Source organism: Hyla sarda, chromosome 3 (genome assembly GCF_029499605.1).
Source record: "Hyla sarda isolate aHylSar1 chromosome 3, aHylSar1.hap1, whole genome shotgun sequence".
NCBI classification, from domain to species: domain Eukaryota; kingdom Metazoa; phylum Chordata; class Amphibia; order Anura; family Hylidae; genus Hyla; species Hyla sarda.
The window spans coordinates 210,089,139-210,112,364 of NC_079191.1; the positions used below are offsets into that span (position 1 = coordinate 210,089,139).

Here is a 23,226-nt window from a genome sequence, read left to right on the forward strand (position 1 = left end):
ACACTGGTGAGGCCTCATTTGGAGTATTGTGCGCAGTACTGGAGGCCGTATCTCAAAAAGGATATAGATACTCTAGAGAGAGTTCAGAGAAGAGCTACTAAACTAGTACGAGGATTGCAGGATAAAACTTACCAGGAAAGGTTAAAGGACCTTAACATGTATAAGTAATGATATATTTAATTGTCTCTATAGTGTCGCAGGACCTTAGGTCACAAGACTAATGTTAATTCTATTAAGGTATGTTGAAGGACCTTCCTAGGTCACGTGTGTGGTCACATGTCTAGACCATAATTCCTTGTAAAGTGAATGACAGATGGTATGGACCAGGGCTCGAGTCCGAACGCACAGGAACGGCGTTCCTTTGCTTTTTCCACAGGAGGAACTCCGTCCCTGTTACACTAGTCCTGCAGGACCGACCTCTCTGTTCTTACCCTCCCTCCGTCTCTTCCCCTGGCCCGGACTGCTAGATGCTGAAGATGTAGGACCTGTGATGATGTCACGATCACATGTTGGGGGCAGAGCTTAGCTGTGGAGGAGAGGAAAGATCATATGGCTGAAGGACATGTGTGATGCGGTGGAGGAGGCGGGGCTGAGGTGGAGGAGAGGTCACATGTCACCCCAGTAAGGTAATTACATGGAAGGAGATTTGTTGCAGTGTGTCACCCCAGTAGTAAGAAGATTACATGAGGAGGAGGTTTGTTACAGTGTGTCACCCCAGTAGTAAGAAGATTACAAGAGGAGGGGGTTTGTTACAGTGTGTCACCCCAGTAGTTAGAAGATTACATGAGCAGGAGGTTTGTTACAGTGTGTCACACCAGTAGTAAGGAGATTACATGTGGAGGAGGTTTGTTACAGTGTGTCACCCCAGTAGTAAGGAGATTATATGAGGAGGGGGTTTGTTACAGTGTGTCACCCCAGTAGTAAGGAGATTACATGAGGAGGAGGTTTGTTACAGTGTGTCACCTCAGTAGAAGGGAGATTACATGAGGAGGAGGTTTGTTACAGTGTATTACCCCAGTTCTAAGAAGATTACATGAGGAGGTTTGTTACAGTGTATTATCAGAATCATAACCCCTTCAGAACATTGGGGGAGATATATAAAGACCTCTGCAGAGGAAAAGTGGAGCAGTTGCCCATGGCAACCAATCAGATCGCTGTTTTCATTTTCAGAGGCCTTTTAAAAAAATAAGACAAAAAGAAAAAAAGAGAGACACGCGCCCCTAGTGTGATACTTCAAAAACTTGGGGTAAGGGAAGGGGTTGGTATTCCACTTACCAGATGGTGTTGCGCTATGGGCACAACACCTAGATGAGCTCGAGTGATGATAAAGTGTGCTGAATGCAGCCTGGATCCTCCGGTATCAGCGTGGCTGGCCGGCTTGCAGAGATATCAGGAACAGGAACGGGGAAAAAAGATCCTCAATAGGCGCAATGGACAGCAGTGAAGGAGAATTCAATGGTCATCCATCATTGATATAAAGATATTTATTGAGCACACAATGGCAACGCGTTTCTTGCCCGGATCGGGCACTTCCTCAGGCAAATGTGCATGTACAAACATAAAAATGGCAGCAACTTAAATAGGCATAGATACGCAGCTATTCAAAGGTCAAATCAATTAAGCTATTCAGGAAAGCTAGTAACTAGACCAGCCGTAGTAAAAAGCACACGTATCTTCTTAGTGATCTAGATAATTTACATAAAACAAACTTTATCATAAGGGACATTTGTCTCTAAAGGAAAAGGGCATATACAATAGTTGTATTTAGTAGGTTTGTGGCTTATTGCGCTATAGTATCCTGATAGGAAAATATGGTTCAGTATTTAAAGACATCTGCTAAAAACCCACAAAACCAGTTGGGTGAATGATCAGCAGGAGCCCTGTGTTAGGTATCAATAAGTGGATCGCTATTTTGTTGTATGGTGAGTTTCACTCACCACCGCTGTCTGGATCGGCTCCGCTAACAGCAGGAGCGCTATGTATATCGTAGCGGAATCAGAGAGGGGCGGGTGCTCAAATTTAACTATGATAGACAGCGCTTCACAGAAAGTGAAGCGCTGTCTATCATAGTTAAATTTGAGCACCCGCCCCTCTCTGATTCCGCTACGATATACATAGCGCTCCTGCTGTTAGCGGAGCCGATCCAGACAGCGGTGGTGAGTGAAACTCACCATACAACAAAATAGCGATCCACTTATTGATACCTAACACAGGGCTCCTGCTGATCATTCACCCAACTGGTTTTGTGGGTTTTTAGCAGATGTCTTTAAATACTGAACCATATTTTCCTATCAGGATACTATAGCGCAATAAGCCACAAACCTACTAAATACAACTATTGTATATGCCCTTTTCCTTTAGAGACAAATGTCCCTTATGATAAAGTTTGTTTTATGTAAATTATCTAGATCACTAAGAAGATACGTGTGCTTTTTACTACGGCTGGTCTAGTTACTAGCTTTCCTGAATAGCTTAATTGATTTGACCTTTGAATAGCTGCGTATCTATGCCTATTTAAGTTGCTGCCATTTTTATGTTTGTACATGCACATTTGCCTGAGGAAGTGCCCGATCCGGGCAAGAAACGCGTTGCCATTGTGTGCTCAATAAATATCTTTATATCAATGATGGATGACCATTGAATTCTCCTTCACTGCTGTCCATTGCGCCTATTGAGGATCTTTTTTCCCCGTTCCTGTTCCTTTTAAAAAAATAAAGAAGCGATCTGATTGGTTGCTATGGGCAACTGGTCAACTTATCCACAGGTTTTAATAAATCTCTGCCATTGGAGGTAAATATACATCTTGGTGCCCTGGTACTTAAAGGGGTACTCCTCCCCTAGACATCTTATTCTCGGCTGTGGCACCCCGCGGTGGAACGTGACGTCGTGAGGGGGGGGTTGTATTAGAAATCTTGGGTGAGTTCCCACACTTTTTTTCCAGGACTTGACCCCTGGTATGGACCAATGAGCTCTAGGTCAGCCCCTGCCCATATAAGGGAGCTGTCAACCAACTCTTGCTCTCTTGCTCCTGAGCTGCAAAGCAAGCAGCATTCTCTTGGGTTCCAGACTAGCAGAGAGTAAAGATCCGCGCAACTTGCAAAGACAAGACCAGGCCAAGCCTGTTAATACTAAACCGTGAGTTATAATACAACTCCCCGCTAAAGCTAGCGTGACTGCTGGACCTAAACTCAATCTCCTAAATCCAGCGGAACAGCGCATACCAATCTTCTGAGCTTAAAACTCACAAGGTCCCAACCAACTGTCAGGATCCAAATAGACTCTTGTACAAAGACTGTTCCTGTTTAATGTTGCATAAAACCTACAGTAAAAGTTCCGACAGTTTTCTGAAAACCTCCGGTTGTGGACAATCATTTAATATACCTCCCAATCGTTCTTGGGATGGGTGGCGATAGGACAAGCATATACAGAGGAGCCCTCATCCTGGCGTCACGAGTGATAAGGATTAAACAAGCACCCTTTAGTTACCGCACAGCTACACCCCATATACCCTACACCCCCAGGCTACCACATAGCTTTTTGGTGTCTTACGAACAGGATACGGGTGTGTGCCTACAGCTGTTGCCACCATTTACAGTGTACTCCCTCCATATAAAGAACTGTATTCATGTGCTGTAAACCACCATTTAAGTGTGTGGGACTGTGTGTGTGGTGTTGCGTGCAAGGAAGACACGCGAAAAGTAAGGGGGGAGGCAAAGATTTATTGGCTCAAGGATGTGTAAAGTACGAGGTAAATACATGCTACGATTCTCTGGTCCAGTCAGCGCTGCAAGAGATAATTCGCTGCCGGAGAAGCGCGCAAAAAAACCCTGCGCTGTGTGACGCCCCACCCCTGGGCGTGGCTACCAAGTAAATGTGTCGCAGCCAAAAGGGAACTTAGATTCACTGATGTTGTTTCCCGGGGGACCGGAAGTCGGGGCTGCACCGATGACGTCCTTCCGGCCGGCGGCCATTTTGGAGAAGCCCATTATAAAAGGAGCCCTGCACAGCGACCTCTGCAGTCTGCACGAGGAAGAGATGGAGTGTACAGACATGGCAGAGAGCAGCGTTCCACACGGATAGAGTTCCAAGATGGCGCCGGAGCAGAGGAAAGTTGTGGCGGTCGCAGCCCAACTATTCCAAGACCTTGCCGATCGTCTGCAGCAGTTATCGTTGGATCCACCGTTGTCCGACGATGAGGACAACTGGCCGAACACCCCTCCAGGAGAATTGCTGGGACACCTGGAGCATCTTCACTGGTGAGATTGTCCCCTCACCACTGGACATGGGGTTCGTGGGCTGAGATCCTGATGGAGGAATCTTCTGTAAGTACCCCACCAGAAGCTGCCTCCTCTTCCTCCTCCAGCCCAGAACCAGAAGTACCCCTGTGTGATTTAAATTTGCCGAGTGCACGACCGTGCTCACCACGTTTGCCTAAATGGACATTCGGGGATGAATCAGAGTTGATTCAATACATGCATGATGTTCTTCAACCCCTGCCTGGGAAGCCACCCCCACCGGTTCCCACAGTGCAGAGGGAAAGGGCCCGTCGAGAAGCCGAAATGGCCGAATTGATAGAGAAACTAAAGGCCCGACACTGAGAACTTTATGCCCCCAAGCATGTTCATCTGCCCTATGAGGAGAGGATCCGCTACCAACAAAATACTAAAGAATTGGAAGAACTCTTTATTCGCATGTGGGACTGTCCCCGAGAAGGGGAGAAGCCTTTAGAGCGCCGCCGTGCCACGGTGGCCAAGTTTGACAACGTCAGAGGTTATGGTACCCTCAATTGATTGCCAAACCGGCTATACCATTCTCGTAAACCGTCGAGCTATTTAAAGGCCTTACATTGACAAGAAGTTCCATTCACTGGAGGTGGGTGAAAAAGTTGAATATACATCTGTACAGGGTCTGTGAGGAGAGTGGGCTGCCGCAGTCACCAGACCCGCAGCTCCTACCCAGCTTCCGTTCCAGTACTACCCCTTCGACGATTGGGAGGCGGACCCCTTTCAGCTAAGTCCGAAATGGCCTGCTCCTGTTGCTTCCACTGATGAGCCTACAGAGAAGAAGACTCTACAGCAGCAGCCGGATACTTCTAACTTCAGCAAAGTTCCCAGGCCTACTCCTACCAAGAAGGTGAGGCCTAAACTGCGGGCACCAACAACAGTGCCGCGGCCTACTCCTACTGAGGAGGTTTGGCCGGACCTACCAGCACCAACCATTCTACCACTGGCATCTTCAGCAGCCGCCATTAATTATATGGTCAATGTTAACCCTACAGTGTCACACTCTACCCTCTCTAATGTGGTGTGGGACACCAACGTTAATCCATTGCCTAGTTCTGAAGTCAAGATGGGCAGGGGTTTTGCAAGATGAGCTGGACGACGAAAGAGCTTCTTCTAAAGGGTTAACCTTCCTGCTTGGTCTTAGGTTTTGATTTTTGATTTTGTCTTAATATTGTCTGCACAGACTGTTGAAATTATTTAAGAAAGCACCTAGCTGAACTTTTCTAACACAGTTTGTGTTATCCATGCAACCACCGATTTGTGCCTGACCCTTGGGTCAAGAGACTCCTAGCCCTTAGGAGATTCGCAAGTGTATGCCCGGCTAAATGTGGTAGCCGTGTCCTATGGACTCCTAGTGCAGGTGGACTGATGATCCTTGCACGTCTATTTAACCCCTTAAGGACCAGGCCATTTTACACCTTAAGGACCAGAGCGTTTTTTGCAAATCTGACCACTGTCACTTTAAACATTAATAACTCTGGAATGCTTTTAGTTATCATTCTGATTCCAAGATAGTTTTTTCGTGACATATTCTACTTTAAGATAGTGGTAAAATTTTATGGTAACTTGTATCCTTTCTTGGTGAAAAATCCCCAAATTTGATGAAAAAAATGAAAATTTTGCATTTTTCTAACTTTGAAGCTATCTGCTTGTAAGGAAAATGGATATTCAAAATAAAAAAAATTTGGGTTCACATAGACAATATGTCTACTTTATGTTTGCATCATAAAATGTATGAGTTTTTACTTTTGGAAGACACCAGAGGGCTTCAAAGTTCAGCAGCAATTTTGAAATTTTTCACAACATTTTTAAACTCACTATTTTTCATGGACCAGTTCAGTTTTGAAGTGGATTTGAAGGGTCTTCATATTAGAAATACCCCACAAATGATCCCATTATAAAAAACTGCACCCCCAAAGTATACAAAATGACATTTAGTAAGTCTTTTAACCCTTTAGGTGTTTCACAGGAATAGCAGCAAAGTGAAGGAGAAAATTCTAAATCTTCATTTTTTACACTCGCATGTTCTTATAGACCCAATTTTAGAATTTTTGCAAGGGGTAAAAAGGAGAAAATTCTTACTCGTATTTGAAACTCAATTTCTCTCGAGTAAGGACATACCTCATATGTCTATGTTAATTGTTCAGCGGGCGCAGTAGAGGGCTCAGAAGGGAAGGAGCAACAAATGGTTTTTGGGGGGGCATGTCACCTTTAGGAAGCCCCTATGGTGCCAGGACAGCAAAAAAAAAAACACACGGCATACCATTTTGGAAACTAGACCCCTCGGAGAACGTAACAAGGGGTAAAGTGAACCTTAATACCCCACAGGTGATTCACGACTTTTGCATATGTAAAAAAAAAAAAAATTTTTTACCTAAAATGCTTGGTTTCCCAAAAATGTTACATTTTTAAAAAGGGTAATAGCAGAAAATACCCCCCAAAATTTGAAGCCCAATTTCTCCCGATTCAGAAAACACCCCATATGGGGGTGAAAATTTCTCTGCTGGCGCACTACAGGTCTCAAGAGAAGGAGTCACATTTGGCTTTTTGAAAGCAAATTTTGCTCTTTGGCATGCCGCTTTTAGGAGCCCCTATGGTGCCAGGACAGCAAAAAAAAAACACATGGCATACCATTTTGGAAACTAGACCCCTCGGGGAACGTAACAAGGGGTAATGTGAACCTTTATACCCCACAGGTGTTTCACAACTTTTGCAAATGTAAAAAAAAATATTTTTTTTTACCTAAAATGGTTGTTTTCCCAAAAATTTTACATTTTTAAAAAGGGTAATAGCAGAAAGTACCCCCCAAAATTTGTACCACAATTTCTCCCGAGTACGGCGATATCCCATATGTGGCCCTAAACTGTCGCCTTGAAATACAACAGGGCTCCAAAGTGAGAGCGCCATGCGCATTTGAGGCCTAAATTAGGGACTTGCATAGGGGTGGACATAGGGGTATTCTACGCCAGTGATTCCCAAACAGGTTGCCTCCAGCTGTTGTAAAACTCCCAGCATGCCTGGATAGTCAGTGGCTAGCTGGCAATACAGGGAGTAGTTGTTTTGCAACAGCTGGAGGCTCCGTTTTGGAAACAGTGGCGTACCAGACGTTTTCATTTTTATTGGGGAGGGGGTCTGTGTAGGGGTATGTGTATATGTAGTGTTTTTCACAGTAGTTTCTCGCTGGCAGTTTGAGCTGCGGCAGAAAATTTGCCGCAGCTCAAACTTGCAGCCGGATACTTACTGTAAACCTCCACCCATGTGAGTGTACCCTGTACATTCACATTGGGGGGGGAGAAACATCCAGCTGTTGCAAAACTACAACTCCCAGCATGCACGGTCTATCAGTGGATGCTGGGAGTTGTAGTTTTGCAACAGCTGGAGGCACACTGGTTGTGAAACACCGAGTTTGGTAACAAACTCAGTGTATTGCAACCAGTGTGCCTTCAGCTGTTGCAAAAGCTACAACCCCCAGCATATACGGACAGCGGAAGGGCATGCTGGGTCTTGTAGTTATGCAACAGCTGGAGGCATACTACTTTGGCTGGGGATGCTGGGGATTGTAGTTATGCAACAGCTGGAGACACACTGGTTTGCTACTTAACTCAGTGTGCCTTCAGCTGTTGCAAAACTACAACTCTCAGCAGTCACCGACAGCCAACTGGCATGCTGGGAGTTGTAGTTATGCAACCAGCAGATGCACCACTACAACTCCCAGCATGCACTTTAGCTGATTGTACAAGCTGGGAGTTGTAGTTATACAACAGCTGAAGGTACACTTTTCCATAGAAAAAAATGTGCCTCCAGCTGTTGCAAAACTATAAGTCCCAGCATGCCCATAAGGGAATGCTGGGAGTTGTGGTGGTCTGCCTCCTGCTGTTGCATAACTACAGCTCCCAGCATGCCCTTTTTGCATGCTGGGAGCTGTTGCTAAGCAACAGCAGGAGGCTGTCACTCACCTCCTACTGCTGCTCCGGGACACAGGTCAGTCCCTCGCCACCGCCGCTGCTCCTGGGGCCCCGATCCTAACATTGACGCCGGGGATCGGGGTCCCCAGCTCCCAGGGTCTTCTTCCCGCACCCGCTCACGTCCTCCGGAAGAGGGGCGGAGCGGGTTGCGGGAGTGACACCCGCAGCAGGTGCCCTGATTGGTCAGCCGGTAAACCGGCCGACGAATCAGGGCGATCGTGAGGTGGCACCACTGCCACCTCACCCCTGCTGGCTATGGCTGTTCGGGGCTGTCAGAGACGGTAATTCCGGGTCACCGGGTCACTGGAGACCCGATTTACCCGGAATCGCCGCAGATCGCTGGGCTGAATTGTCCAGCGATCTGCGGCCATCGCCTACATGGGGGGGTCATCATGACCTCCCTGGGTGATATGCTGCGATGCCTGCTGAACGATTTCAGCAGGCATCGGGCACCAGCTCCCCTCCGGCTAGCGGCGGGGGGCCGGGAATGGACAGGACGTACTCCTACGTCCTCTGTCCTTAAGGACTCGGAAACGGGGGCGTAGGAGTACGTCCATTGTCCTTAAGGGGTTAAATGTACATAATCTAACTAATACATTATTTCCTTGCCTTACTGCACTTATCAGGTGAATGCACCTGAAACTTGTTGTACTCCTAATAAATGTTGTTTTCAGGTCAAACTAAAAGTAAATGGTTCTTGTACATGAAAAATTTCACTCTGCACACGTGTACATAAGATATCAGGTGTTGTAGTAGTTGTAAGTAGGTGGCTCTCTCAGCACCACTGAGAGTAACATTCCTGTCACCCCTCACTAACACCTTCTCAAATGTCTACTCAGGGTAACCTACCCTTAAGATACCAAGACTGACTCTTCACATAATTCAGGTACACATAGTACATCAAATAATCACTCTAGTGCAATGGTTCTTAACCTTGTTGGAGGTACTGAACCCCACCAGTTTCATATGCGCATTCACGAACCCCTCTTAATTGGAAAAATAAAATATGATTTTTTCAAATTCAAAACATAGGGGGTATATATTTAAGTATATATTTATACATAGGTGCACACAATGAACAAAACCATTAAGAACAAAGAACAAAACCATGAAAACATGATTTTCACACAAAAACATAATGAATATTTACTGCAAATCAGTGTGACTTCTGCTGTTGTCTTTCAGAGACCAGTTCAGAAATGCGTGGCTTTACCTTGGCAAGTACCACTCATGTCATTTTCGCAACAATGGCAGTGTTCCCCCACATTAGGCAGGCAGTGTTCCCCCACATTAGGCAGGCAGTGTTCCCCCCACATTAGGCAGACAGTGTTCCCCTACATTAGGCAGGCAGTGTTCCCCCCCACATTAGGCAGACAGTGTTCCCCCACATTAGGCAGGCAGTGTTCCCCCACATTAGGCAGGCAGTGTTCCCCCCACATTAGGCAGACAGTGTTCCCCCCACATTAGGCAGACAGTGTTCCCCCACATTAGGCAGGCAGTGTTCCCCCACATTAGTCAGGCAGTGTTCCCCCACATTAGGCAAGCAGTGTTCCCCCACATTAGGCAGGCAGAGTTCCCCCTCATTAGGTTGGCAGTGTTCCCCCACATTAGGTTGGCAGTGTTCCCCCACATTAGGTTTGCAGTGTTCCCCCACATTAGGCAGACAGAGTTCCCCCACATTAGGCAGGCAGTGTTCCCCCAGATTAGGCAAGCAGTGTTCCCCCACATTAGGAAGGCAGTGTTCCCCCAGATTAGGCAGGCAGTGTTCCCCCAGATTAGGCAGGCAGTGTTCCCCCACTTTAGGCGCGCAGTGTTCCCCCACATTAGGCAGACAGTTCCCCCATATTAGGCAGACAGAGTTCCCCCACATTAGGCAGGCAGTGTTCCCTCACATTAGGCAGGCAGTGTTCCCCCACATTAGGCAGACAGTTCCCCCACATTAGGCAGAGTTAATAGTGATGGGGGGAATTACAGGACGGGCAAACACCAACTCTGCTCGGGGTCCCAGGCCAGCTCGGGGCCCCAAGCAATTGCTTGGTTTGCCTGTCCTGTTGCGACCTCCCCCTCCGAACCCCAGGGACTGACTCATCGAACCCCTGGGGTTTGATAGAACCCAGGTTAAGAACCACTGCTCTAGTGTACTTACCTTACTATAACTTAGTACACAAAACAAAAATATCTCACATTCTAAGTAACCAAAGAAACAAAACTTTAAGGGATTGTAGCCTATGTCATTATTCAGTTCCTGCCACTGTTGTGCACACTAACTTTGTTCTCTTTACGTGTTCAGGATGCTCTTCCTGGCCAGAAGGCGCTTCTGTAAGCCTAAGTATATACACGTATTCATAAAGGTAACCTAGGTAAGGTTTATCTGTTGAGTTCTAGGGATAAGTGCGTGTAGCCAATGGACCCTAGTAGCTAGTTATTGGTAGATAGCCACAGGCAAGCCAATATAACTTCAGTGTACTAGACAGGTAATAAATGTGGTAATGTCGAGGGAGATTTATAATATGTTATATAATGTTTCTAGTCAGTCAAAAGAAAATAGAAACAAATGATAAAGTAAGTAAAAGTGTTTAGGATGTATCTAATGCCTTATAATGTCATCCTGTTACTAAATTCGTGAACAGCATAATCCTGTTCTTGAGTTTATCAATACTCATCTCTGTACATCAAAGTGTATATAAAGTTTGTTTAGAAAAGAAAAAACTAATATATAGTAACTAAACAAAAATTCTTCAGAGCTTGCAAGGACTCTTATCATATGCAAAGACTCTCTTATTATGCATTCATACAGACTGAATAATGGACATTTGAAAGACTATGCCCAGGACTGTAAAAAACAATTGTTGCACTTCGTCCCTCTGGCTTAGGGGACAGACTTCAAGGTCGACTTATCTTAAGTAAGGGGGTTTGTGGTGTCCCGGTACTGTATAGTATACCGTACCTTGTATGGTGGTCCCCAAAGTCAGAGTTACTTCGTTCCAGTAGCATCCTCCTGGTGGGATAGCCCCTAGTCACCTCTTTCTTCTTTGATTTTATGATGTTTACATGTATAAGAAATTATGTATTTAATTGTCTATATAGTGTCGCAGGACCTTAGGTCACATGACTAATGTTAATTCTATTATGGTATGTTGAAGGACCTTCCTAGGTCACGTGTGTGGTCACATGTCTAGACCATAATTCCTTGTAAAGTGAATGACAAATGGTATGGACCAATGAGCTCTAGGTCAGCCCCTGCCCATATAAGGGAGCTGCCAACCAACTCTTGCTCTCTTGCTCCTGAGCTGCAAAGCAAGCAGCATTCTCTTGAGTAGCACAGAGTAAAGATCTGTGCAACTTCAAAGACAAGAACAGGCCAAGCCTGATAATACTAAACTGTGAGTTATAATACAACTCCCCGCTAAAGCTAGCGTGACTGCTGGACCTAAAGTCAATCCCCTAAATCCAGCGGAACAGCGCATACCAATCTCCTGAGCTTAATACTCACAAGGTCCCAACCAACTGTCAAGATCCAAATAGACTCTTGTACAAAGACTGTTCCTGTTTAATGTTGCATAAAACCTACAGTAAAAGTTCCGACAGTTTTCTGAAAACCTCCGGTTGTGGACAATCATTTAATATACCTCCCTATTGTTCTTGGGACGGGTGGCGATAGGACAAGCATATTCAGAGGAGCCCTCACCCTGGCATCATGAGTGATAAGGGTTAAACAAGCACCCTTTAGTTACCGCACAGCTACACCCCATATACTCTACACCCCCAGGCTACCACACATGGAATAGTCTTCCTGCAGAAGTGGTTGCTGCAAATACAGTGAAGGAGTTTAAACATGCATGGGATAGGCATAAGGTTATCCTTCATATAAGATAGGGCCAGGGACTATTGATAGGATTCAGATTATTGGGCAGACTAGATAGGCCAAATGGTTCTTATCTGCCGACACATTCTATGTTTCTATACTAAATGCATCTCCTATATGGATATCAGAAAAATGGTTCCAAGCTCTTACTTGTTTATTAAATTCACTGTTTTGGGGCAGGAAACGCACGAGAATGAAATATGTTTATTTAACGTTAGCTGAGCACAATGGGGATTGGGCACTTCCATTTTTTTATTTTTAGGTACTTTTTATGCACTAAAATTGCAGAATATTATGAGAAGGAGGGAAAATGTAGTCCTATTATTTCTCTCTAATGGGTCGTTATAAGGATATTTTTGAGATTTTGGAAGCTGGGATACTCACTACACCCATGCATATCTATATAGTAAAGTATGGATGGAACTTAAAAAAGTTTTAAAATAACATGGAGTCTTGACTTTACTCCATTATGGTGGAATAAAGCACTTAAAGAATTCCTTAAAATGAAAGATTCACACTTTTGGGTGAAAATGGGGCTTTATTATGTAAATCAATATATGCTTTAGGTCAAATAAAGTCGTTTGAAGAGATAGCCCATAAGTATGGGTAGGCAGACAATCAGAAACATTGTTTTTTTTACAAATAAGTAACGCAGATCATAAACCAATAAAAGGAGAGTTGAGGAGAGTACATTCACATCCCCTTGTTGAATTATTGAGAGGGCCCCCTGTCCCTAAACCCATGACAAAAATGTATAAAATGTTGATGCTATCAAGGGTAGATGGGAAAGGGACTTGGGGGGGGGGGGGGTACATTCAGATTCATGGGGCAGAGCCATTGTAAACTTGAAATTTACATCATATAATAAGGCCCATGTAATTGTACAGTCTAAGATTTTGTATAGGATGTAATCCATGGGGATTGAAGCATATGGGCCTCAGACAGGATGCAAACTGTCCAAAATGTCAGATGGAGGATGCTAACTTTTTGTATCTTATATGGAATTATTCCTATATTCATTTTGGAATCATCGATGTTATTGAAAAAAGGTATAACATTAAGATCGAACAAGACCCTTAGAGGCTTATCCTTGGAGATGTCGGGGATTCAATATATAAGAAAAGTGTGGTGTCCCGGTACCACATTATGTACGGTACCTATTTATGTATGTATTTTTAGCCAGAGTCCCTAGGACGTAGGGATCCCTGTAATGTAGTTTACCCTTGTCGCTTGTATTTCTACTGGTAGACCAGTGGTCTATATAAGGTTAATGTAAATGTAATGATTTATTTGTAAATAAAAGGTTAATTACTTGTTTCCATAGCGTTGCAGGACTTGCGGGTCATGTGACTAGGTGAACTCTATGGTATTAAGCTTAAAGACCTTTGGAGGCCCTGTGACGTAAGCAATCCCATTACACCATGTAATGGTGAATGGCAGAAGTTCGGACCAATCAGATTCGCCCAGCCCCCTGCCCATATAAGGGAGCGGCGGCCATCTTCTCGCTCTCTTGTTCCTGGGAAAGCAAGCAAGACCTGTACAGCAACTGACGCAGTGAGTTAGGCCTGAGCCTTGCGGCGACGGCTGAACAATCTAATTATAGAGTGTATCAATTTCCAAACACTCTGCAGCATCACCGGACCTAATAACTCCCCTAAATCCGGACGGATCTGCAAATCTCTCCCTAAATTCAGAGACTGTATCATTAACTCAAGGTCCGCAATAACTGCCAGTCACTAAGTAACCTAAGGACTGTTTATATGAGACTGTTACTGTGCCGTGGATATTGCAAGCACTTCAGTAAAGTTATTCACGTTCAAGTTGAATCTCTTTGTGGACCTTCAGTCATTTCATGCACCTATCATTACTGGGAAGGGCGGCAATAGGCCGGAACATTGATTCAGCATACCAGCCCTCAGACTGGCGTCACGAACTATAGGGTTAACATTAACCCCCCATATACCGATACTATACCACCACTACCATACACCACCCCCCAAGGGCTACCAAAAAAGTTTAATTAGACTATTTCCTTATGCAAAGTTGCCGTCCGGGCATGCTGGGAGTTGTGGTTTTGCAGCAGTTGGGGGTTCACAGCTTGGAGACCACTGCTATAGAGGGTGCAAATGTATCTGAGCCCTGGAAGTCAAATAATGTGAAATATGAGATGATCAAAATGGAGCCCCTGCACTAATTACTTGGGTTCTGGGGTCTGTAAGGTCCATAGTAGAAACATCAGGTTCTGTCCATAGCAGATACTAAATCATGGCAGCTCAAAGAAACAAGCATTCATTCTGACATCTCACATGTGATGTCATAGACAGCTGGAAGCCTGACATCCCACTGACAGCCGCCCGAGCCTTCAGTCTGTTCCAGTGAGATTAGTGAGATTAGTGAGATTAGCGTCTTCTTCTTCTACTTGTCTGAAATGGAGCTAAAAGGTTTGGGGTTCATCCCCCTCCTGTTGGCGTTTTGATGTGTGGCCTGGCTTGCCACCAGCTACATCATGACGGTCGTCCTCGGCCATGCAACCTCACCACTGATGAGCATCAGGTAAGATAAACAAGCACATGATTCTTATTTCATGTGTTGGGAGTGAGGAAATATCCATAATAACATTGGTTTCTTTTCCTTCACAGTGACGTGGGGAATTTCTTTCCCGAAAGCATATTATTCAGAATTGGATTCATAGGGATGTCCATTGGCACTTTGGTACTAACCTTTCTTATTTATAAGTATATGGTTATGCATACTGAAGAGTTCAGGGGTCATCAGGTCCTGATCCAGAGGATCCTGCTGGCCATTGTGTGGGCCTCCTGTTTTGGCACAGCTGTCATGCATGTATTTTCCCCCAAAGAATATCCCAGGATACACTTTGTCAGCACGATAATTTCAATTACATGTGAAGCCTTATACTACCTTGGGCAGTCAATCCAGATGTATAAATTACCAGGAGCAAACAAAGTCATCCACCATAGTAGATGCACCTGCTGTGGCCTGACTTTTGTCTGCATAATTTTCTATTTTGGATATGAAAAGTTAAAGGAATTATTCTATAATGATGAAGACTGGGACGAGATCCGTGAAATCCCCATCATAATCATTGAGTGGGTGATGCTTTTACTGATCCTGATAAACATTGTGACCTATTATTCCACCATGCAGAGGTTATTGTTGACCGTCTCCAGAAACAGCTGCACGCTCTCTCTTAGAGTGAAAATTGATGACTTCGGGGTGTAGACCACCACGTGGGCCATCAAGTGGACTTCTGGGAGAAGTACTGCACAGGACACGGAAAAACAAACTAAAGAAGAATAACTGGGGGACTATATATGGTGCCAGTAATCATGGCACAATAACATGAGCTGGTGATATTACCTATACAAAAAAATAAAAAATATTGGTGTGTGAAGTGTAATACCTAGTTAGAAAAACAGAATCAAATTCATCATTATAACCACCCTCTGCATTACCCTGTTTATTATTTTTTAAGCAAGCACTTTGTTCTAATCCGTCCACTCTCTGGCGTGCTCCTTGTATAAGGGGTTTGGGATACCCTTTTTGTTTAAAACGATCCTCCAGGTTATCTAGTTGTTGCTGGCATTTTTGTGTGGAAGAACAATTCCTTCGGATTCTTTTCATTTGACCGAATGGAATGTTCTTCTTCCATTATTTCAGATGGCAACTGTTAAAGTCGAGGTATCTGTTTGCATCCACCTCCTTAAAATAGGTGGCAGTATGCAAACAGCCATCCTGAATATAGATATTTAAATCCAGGTACTCCAATTTTTTGGGGGGACTGATGCAGCGCTGCCTTTGGCAATCTCTGGCTCTGCCATAGAGCTTTTTTTGAGGGGGCGTGTTGGCTGCCGCTTCGTCTGGTGCTCAACACGCGCTATCTGGCCAGCGAGCGGTCGGAACCCCCGCGATCTGAAACTTATCCCCTATGCTTGGGATAGGGGATGTTTTTCAACACTGGACTACTCCTTTAATGGCCTCCAAAATGAAGTTCCTCTGATGTATGGGCATCAAGGGATCTTCCACTAAAAAAGATCACACAGCTTCCACTCCTCTGTCATGTGGTATGTTACTATATAATGAAGAAACATCTAGTGTTGCCCACATCTAGTGTTGCCCTCTTCCCGTATGATATCTTTCAATAGGGTTAATAAACGCCCTTTTATTTCTGAGGTATGCTGGTAAAGACACCACACATTTCTGTAACTGATGGTCTATATATTCAGATAAACATCTGGCAACTATCGGACGACCAGGTGTTTTTTTTTCTTCCAGTCTTTATGTACCTTAGGTAGGGAATAAAAATAAGGTACATTTGGGTTGGGGTTAAATATATATCATGTTTTTCCCTCTTAAAGGGGTACTATGCACCTAGACATCTTATCCCCTCTCCAAAGGACCCCCGTGATCTCGGTTGCGGCACCCTGCTGTCATCACTGCACAGAGCAAACTTACTCTGTGCGTAATAGCTGGTGATACATCGGCCAGAACATCGGCATAGCCATTGACTGTCCTGGCATGCTGGGAGTTTTGCAACAGCTGGAGACACCCTATTTGGGAAGCACTGCCGTAGGGTAATTTGGTGATGGATGCAAAACCCTAATTTAGGCCTCAAATGCACATGGTGCTCTTTCACTTTGGAGCCCTCTCATATTTCAAGGCAACAGTTTTGGGTTACAAATTTTTTTCTCTTCTTGTACCCCTTAAGAAAAGGTAAATTTGGGGTCTACACCAGCATGTTAGTGTAAACAAATTACATTTTTTACACTTACATGCTGGTGTTGCCCCATTCTTTTAATTTTCACAAGAGGTAAAAGGAAAAAAAAATTGTATATTTTGACGCAAAGTGCTCTGCAGGCGCATAACATGGCTCAGTAGGGAGAGTGTACCATATACATTTGAGGCCTAAATTGGTGATTTGCACAGGGGTGGCTGGTACTTACAGCAGTTCTGACATAAACATAAAAAACACCCACATGTGACCCCCATTTTGAAAACTACACCCCTCACATAAAGTAACAAGCGGTATAGTGAGCCTTAACATCCCACAGGTGTTTGACAAATTTTTGCTAAAGTTGGAGGTGAAAATAAAAAAAAAATTATATTTTTTTCACTAAAATGCTGGTGTTACCCCAATTTTATCATTTTCACAAGGGGTAATAGGAGAAAAATCCCGCAAAATTTGTAACCCCATTTCTTCTGAGTCAGAAAATATCCCACATGTGGATGTAAAGTGCTCTGCGGGTGAACTACAGGGCTCAGAAGAGAAGGAGCACCATTGGGTTTTTGGAGAGAGAATCTGGCTGAAATTGAAGGCCATGTGCATTTAGGCCTCCATGGTGCCAGAACAGTGACCCCCCCCCCACATGTGACCCCATTTTGGAAACTACACCCCTAATAAAAGGTGCAGTGAGCATTTACATCTCACAGGTGTCTGATAGATTTTCTTGAGCAGTGGTCTGTGAAAGTGAAAAATGAAATTTTTTCATTTGCACAGCCCACTGTTCCAAAGATCTGTCAAATGCCAGTGGGGTTTAACCCCTTTACCCCTTAAGGAACCAGCCCATTTTCACCTTAAGGACCCAGCCATTTTTTACACATCTGACCACTGTCACTTTAAGCATTAATAACTCTGGGATGCTTTTACTTTTCATTCTGATTCCGAGATAGTTTTTTCGTGACATATTCTACTTCATGTTAGTGGTAAATTGTTGTTGATACTTGCATCATTTCTTGGTGAAAAATTCCAAAATTTGATGAAAAAATTTAAAATTTAGCATTTTTCTAACTTTGAAGCTCTCTGCTTGTAACGAAAAAAGACATTCCAAATAAATGATATATTGATTCCCAAAAACAATATGTCTACTTTATATTTTCATCATAAAATTGATATGTTTTTACTTTTAGAAGACATCAGAGGGCTTCAAAGTTCAGCAGCAATTTTCCAATTTTTCACAAAATTTTCAAAATCAAAATTTTTCAGGGACCAGTTCAGTTTTGAAGTGGATTTGAAGGACCTTCATATTAGAAATACCCCACAAATGACCCCATTATAAAAACTGCACCCCTCAAATTATCCAAAATAACATTCAGTAGGTTTGTTAACCCTTTAGGTGTTTCACAGGAATAGCAGCAAAGTAAAGGAGGAAATTCATGGGGGTCCATTGTTTTGGCACTATGGGGGCTTTGTAAACACACGTGGCCTTCAATTCCGAACACATTTTCTCTTTAAAATCCCTATGGCGCTCCTTCTCTTCTGAGCATTGTAGTGCACCCACAGAGCTCTTTACATCCACATATGGGGTATTTGTATACTCAGAAGAAATGGTGTTACAAATTTTGGGGGGCATTTTTCCTATTTTACCTTGTGAAAATAAAAAATTTTGGGTAACACCAGCATTTTAGTGAAAAACATTTTTCAACTTTAAAGAAAATTCTTCAAACACCCCTTGTTACGTTCCGTGAGGGGTATCATTTACAAAATTTGGTCACATGTGGGTATTTTTTTTTTCCGTTTATATCAGAAACGCTGTAAAATCAGCAACCCCTGTGCAAATCACCAATTTAGGCCTCAAATGTACATGGTGCACTCTCACTCCTGAGCATTTTACGCCCACATATGGGGTATTTCCGTACTCAGGAGAAATTACGTTACAAATTTTGGGGTCTTTTTTTGCTTTTACTGCTTGTGAAAATAAAAAGTATGGGGCACCACCAGCATGTTAGTGTAAAAATTTTAATTTTTTTACACTAACAGGCTGGTGTAGCCCCAAATTTTTCCTTTTCATAAGGGTAAAAGGAGAAAAAGCCCCCCAAAATTTGTAGTGCAATTTCTTCCGAGTATGGAAATACCCCATATGTGGCCCTAAACTGTTTCCTTGAAATATGACAGGGCTCCAAAGTGAGAGAGCGCCATGCGCATTTGAGGACTACATTAGGGATTGCATAGGGGTGGACATGGGGGTATTCTACGCCAGTGATTCCCAAACAGGGTGCCTCCAGCTGTTGCTAAACTCCCAGCATGCCTGGACAGTCAGTGGCTGTCCGGAAATGCTGGGAGTTGTTGTTTTGCAACAGCTAGAGGCTCCGTTTTTGAAACACTGCCGCATGATCCGCTTTTCATTTTTATTGAGGGGGGACAGTGCAAGGGGGTGTATATGTAGTGTTTTACCCTTTATTATGTGTTAGTGTAGTGTAGTGTTTTTAGGGTACATTCGCACTGGCGGGTTGCGGTGAGTTTCCCGCTAGGAGTTTGCGCTGCGGCGTACAATTTGCCGCAGCCCAAACTTGAAGCAGAAAACTCACTGTAAACTCGCCCATGTGAATGTACCCTGGGGGGGGGGGGGGGCAAACCTTCAGCTGTTTCAAAACTACAATTCCCAGCATGCACTGACAGACCGTGCATGCTGGGAGTTGTACTTTTCCAACAGCTGGAGGCACACTGGTTGGAAGACCTTCGGTTAGGTTCTGTTATCTAACTCAGTGTTTTCCAACCAGTGTGCCTCCAGCTGTTGCAAAAGTACAACTCCCAGCATGTACTGATCGCCAAAGGGCATGCTGGGAGATGTAGTTATGCAACAGTTGGAGGTACACAATTACAACTCCCAGCATGCCGAGACAGCTGTTTGGGCATGCTGGGATTTGCAGTTTTGCAACATCTGGAGAGCTACAGTTTAGAGACCACTGCACAGTGATCTCCAAACTGTGGCCTTCCAGATGTTGCAAAACTACAAATCCCAGCATGCCCAGACAGCAAACTGCAGTGTGGGCATGCTGGGAGTTGTAGTTTTGCAAAATCTAGAGGGCCACAGTTTAGAGATCACTGCAAAGTAATCTCCAAACTGCAGCTGTCCAGCTGTTGCAAAACTACAAATCCCAGCATGCCCACACAGCAAACAGCTGTCTGGGCATGCTGGGAGTTGTAGTTTTGCAACATCTGGAGGGCTACAGTTTAGAGACCACTGCATAGTGGCTCTGTACACTCAGGACTAGCGGGACTCTGTACACTCAGGACAAGCGGGGCTCTGTACACTCAGAACAAGCGGGCTCTGTACACTCAGGACAAGCGGGGCTCTGTACACTCAGGACAAGCGGGGCTCTGTACACTCAGGACAAGCGGGGCTCTGTACACTCAGGACAAGCGGGGCTCTGTACACTCAGGACAAGCGGGGCTCTGTACACTCAGGACAAGCGGGGCTCTGTACACTCAGGACAAGCGGGGCTCTGTACACTCAGGACAAGCGGGGCTCTGTACACTCAGGACAAGCGGGGCTCTGTACACTCAGGACAAGCGGGGCTCTGTACACTCAGTACAAGCGGGGCTCTGTGCACTGAGGACAAGCGGGGCTCTGTACGAGAGAGAGTGCAGCCAGGGCGGCGGGCCCACTGATCGGTGGCACCATGAACTCCGACGTTGCGCTGCTGCGCTTAGACGTGAGGTCACGTCACCCCCACGGTGACGTGACCTCACGTCTAAGCAGGGCCGGTGCAAGGATTTCTGCCAACGCATGCGAAGCTCCATTTTGGTGACCCCCCCCAAGTCGAGCCCTACTCTCCACCCCCGGCCACCAGAACTCCCACACGCTAGTACAGATAAAGTAGTAGATGTGACCTGCAGTCCTATGTAACACCACAGATAACTCTCTAGGACTGCAGGTCACATCTACTACATTAGCTGTACTCAGAGAGCTATCATTCTGTTATCTGTGGTGATACATAGGACTGCAGGTCACATCTACTACATTATCTGTCCTCAGAGAGTTATCACTGTGTTATTTGTGGTGTTACATAGGACTGCAGGTCACATCTACTACATTATCTGTCCTCAGAGAGTTATCACTGTGTTATTTGTGGTGTTACATAGGACTGCAGGTCACATCTACTACACAGGGGAGGACTGACAACTTATGGGGATGGGGCCCCCGGGCAAAAGATGATCATGGGGCCCCCGTGCGCCCACCCATGTATGTCACACAGCACAGTATTGATCATTGACGCCACACTCTGATTGTCAGTTTGTGTTGTGCATATTATTCACTCGGTGTCAGGAAACGCTGGAAGTTGCAGTTAGTTACTAACTACAACTCCCAGCATGCCCTGATACAGCCTATGGTTCTGCAGCTGTCCCAAACCAAAATGATGCGGTCGGAGGCTGCGAGTCCCAAAAATCCCACAGCATCCTCAGTGACAGTCTCAGCTCCACCCTCCGATCAGTGTTCCCAGTTAGGTGATCCTCCCAGGGCCTCCGTCCATGTGTCTGTCTGCTCTGCACTGCTATACACATGGGGGTATGTGCAGACAAAACATTTCACTCTAGGGTCTTAGGGTGCAATGTTCTGCAGCCTGCACATAACCTTCCCCCCCCCCAACCCCCAGGTGTATAGCAGTGTATGCACATTTCTATACAGGTGGGGGTATGTGCAGAGCATTGCACCCTACTAAAGACAAGGGTGCAATGCTCTGCACATACCCCCACCTGTATAGGAATGTACATACTGCTACATAAAAGTTTTAATTCCCCCCCGGCCATTCCCATTTAACTAAAACAGTGTAAAAAATGTTTTTATGTGGTATTGCCGCATGCGTAAATGTCTGAACTATTAAAAAATAATGTTACTTAAATTGCACGGTGGTGGGCACTCCGTCTCCTATACACATGGCAGTATATGCTTACAAAGAGATTGCACCCTAGTGTCTGTAGTACTGTTTTAATATGGCCATTTTACATAGTGTTACAAGTATTTCACTATATAGTAGTTTAGGTTATGCTGCAACCTGCAGCGCTATAGGCTGTCAAAGAATGATGGGAGTTGCAGTTAGTAACTGCAACACCCGGTAAACTCTGAAACATGCCTTGGAGCAGCACGCACGTTGTAGTTTTGGGTCTACAGCCATAATCTAAATTGTACTCCTATAAAGTACAAGATGTGCTGAGTTGTAGTTTTTGTCACCATAGATTGTATCAGGGCATGCTGGGAATTGTAGTTGGTAACTGCAGCTCCCAGCATTGCTTCAAGGAATGCAATGCTGGGAGTTGCAGTTACCAACCACAATTCCCAGTATGCCCTGATACAATATATGGTGGCCAAAACTACAACTCCCATTATGTTGCACTATACTATAGTATAGGTTATATGGTGCTACATGCTGGGGGGAGCTGTAGTTTTGGGTCAGCTGCAGAGATATAGGCTGGAATCTGGATCATGGAAATTTTTTGAACCAGATTCCAGCCTATATCTCTGCAGCTGACCCAAAACTACAGCTCCCCCCAGCATGTAGCACCATATAACCTATACTATAGTATAGTGCAACATAATGGGAGTTGTAGTGTTGGGTCAGCTGCAAAACCATAAGCTGTATCAGGGCATGCTGGGCATTACAGTAACTATAGTTACTATATTATAATTCTACATTAATGCTTATGCAGAATTATAAAACTACATCCCTTTCCCTTATCCCCTTACATCCTTCCCTTCAATCCCCTGGTTGGACTTGATGGACGTATGTCTTTTTTCAACCATACTAACTATGTAACTATGTAACTGCAACTCCCAGCATGCCCTGATACAATCTTGGTCTGCTCTGCAGCTGTCCCAAAATTAATGCATTGCTTCGCCAGGACTCAGGAGTATAGTTCAACATAATGATCGTTGTAGTTTTGGGTCAGCGGCAAAACCATAGACTGTATCAGGCTGATGCAACCTATGGTTTTGTCACTGACCCAAAACTAATTTTGTGACAGCTGCAGAGCAGACCAAGATTGTATCAGGGCATGCTGGGAGTTGCAGTGAATACTAACTGTAATGCCCAGCATACCCTAATACTATTACAATTAGTAACTGCAACTCCAAGCATGCCCTGACCACACCACACATGCTCAGGACTACATCCCCATCATGTATTATTATGACTCCATTATACGTAGGCTCATGGCTCAGGACTACATCCCCATCATGTATTATTATGACTCCATTATACGTAGGCTCACGGCTCAGGACTACATCCCCCTCATGTATTATTATGACTCCATTATACGTAGGCTCACGGCTCAGGACTACATCCCCATCATGTATTATTATGACTCCATTATACATAG

The 23,226-nt window shown here is 44.7% G+C and overlaps 1 protein-coding gene and 1 long non-coding RNA gene across 2 annotated transcripts in view; both read left to right on the forward strand.

The window, feature by feature from the left end:
- The first annotated feature begins 466 nt into the window (after positions 1 to 466).
- Positions 467 to 23,226, forward strand: part of LOC130362063 (uncharacterized) — a 79,398-nt gene continuing 56,638 nt past the window's right edge. The window contains exon 1 of the long non-coding RNA XR_008891261.1: positions 467 to 626. This is a non-coding gene — a long non-coding RNA (uncharacterized LOC130362063). The remainder of the gene's footprint in view (positions 627 to 23,226) is intronic.
- LOC130362062 (uncharacterized) lies at positions 14,005 to 15,613 on the forward strand. The gene is made up of 2 exons (XM_056565962.1): positions 14,005 to 14,666; positions 14,753 to 15,613. The coding sequence occupies exons 1-2, from the start codon at positions 14,620 to 14,622 to the stop codon at positions 15,351 to 15,353; spliced, it is 648 nt and encodes a 215-aa protein (XP_056421937.1). The 5' UTR covers positions 14,005 to 14,619; the 3' UTR covers positions 15,354 to 15,613.

Excerpts from the sequence above, each read along its gene's own strand:
- LOC130362062 (XM_056565962.1), top strand. The coding sequence starts at position 14,620 with ATGACGGTCGTCCTCGGCCATGCAACCTCACCACTGATGAGCATCAG. Across the intron at positions 14,667-14,752 it reads TCACCACTGATGAGCATCAG|TGACGTGGGGAATTTCTTTC; the intron begins GTAAGATAAACA and ends TTTCCTTCACAG.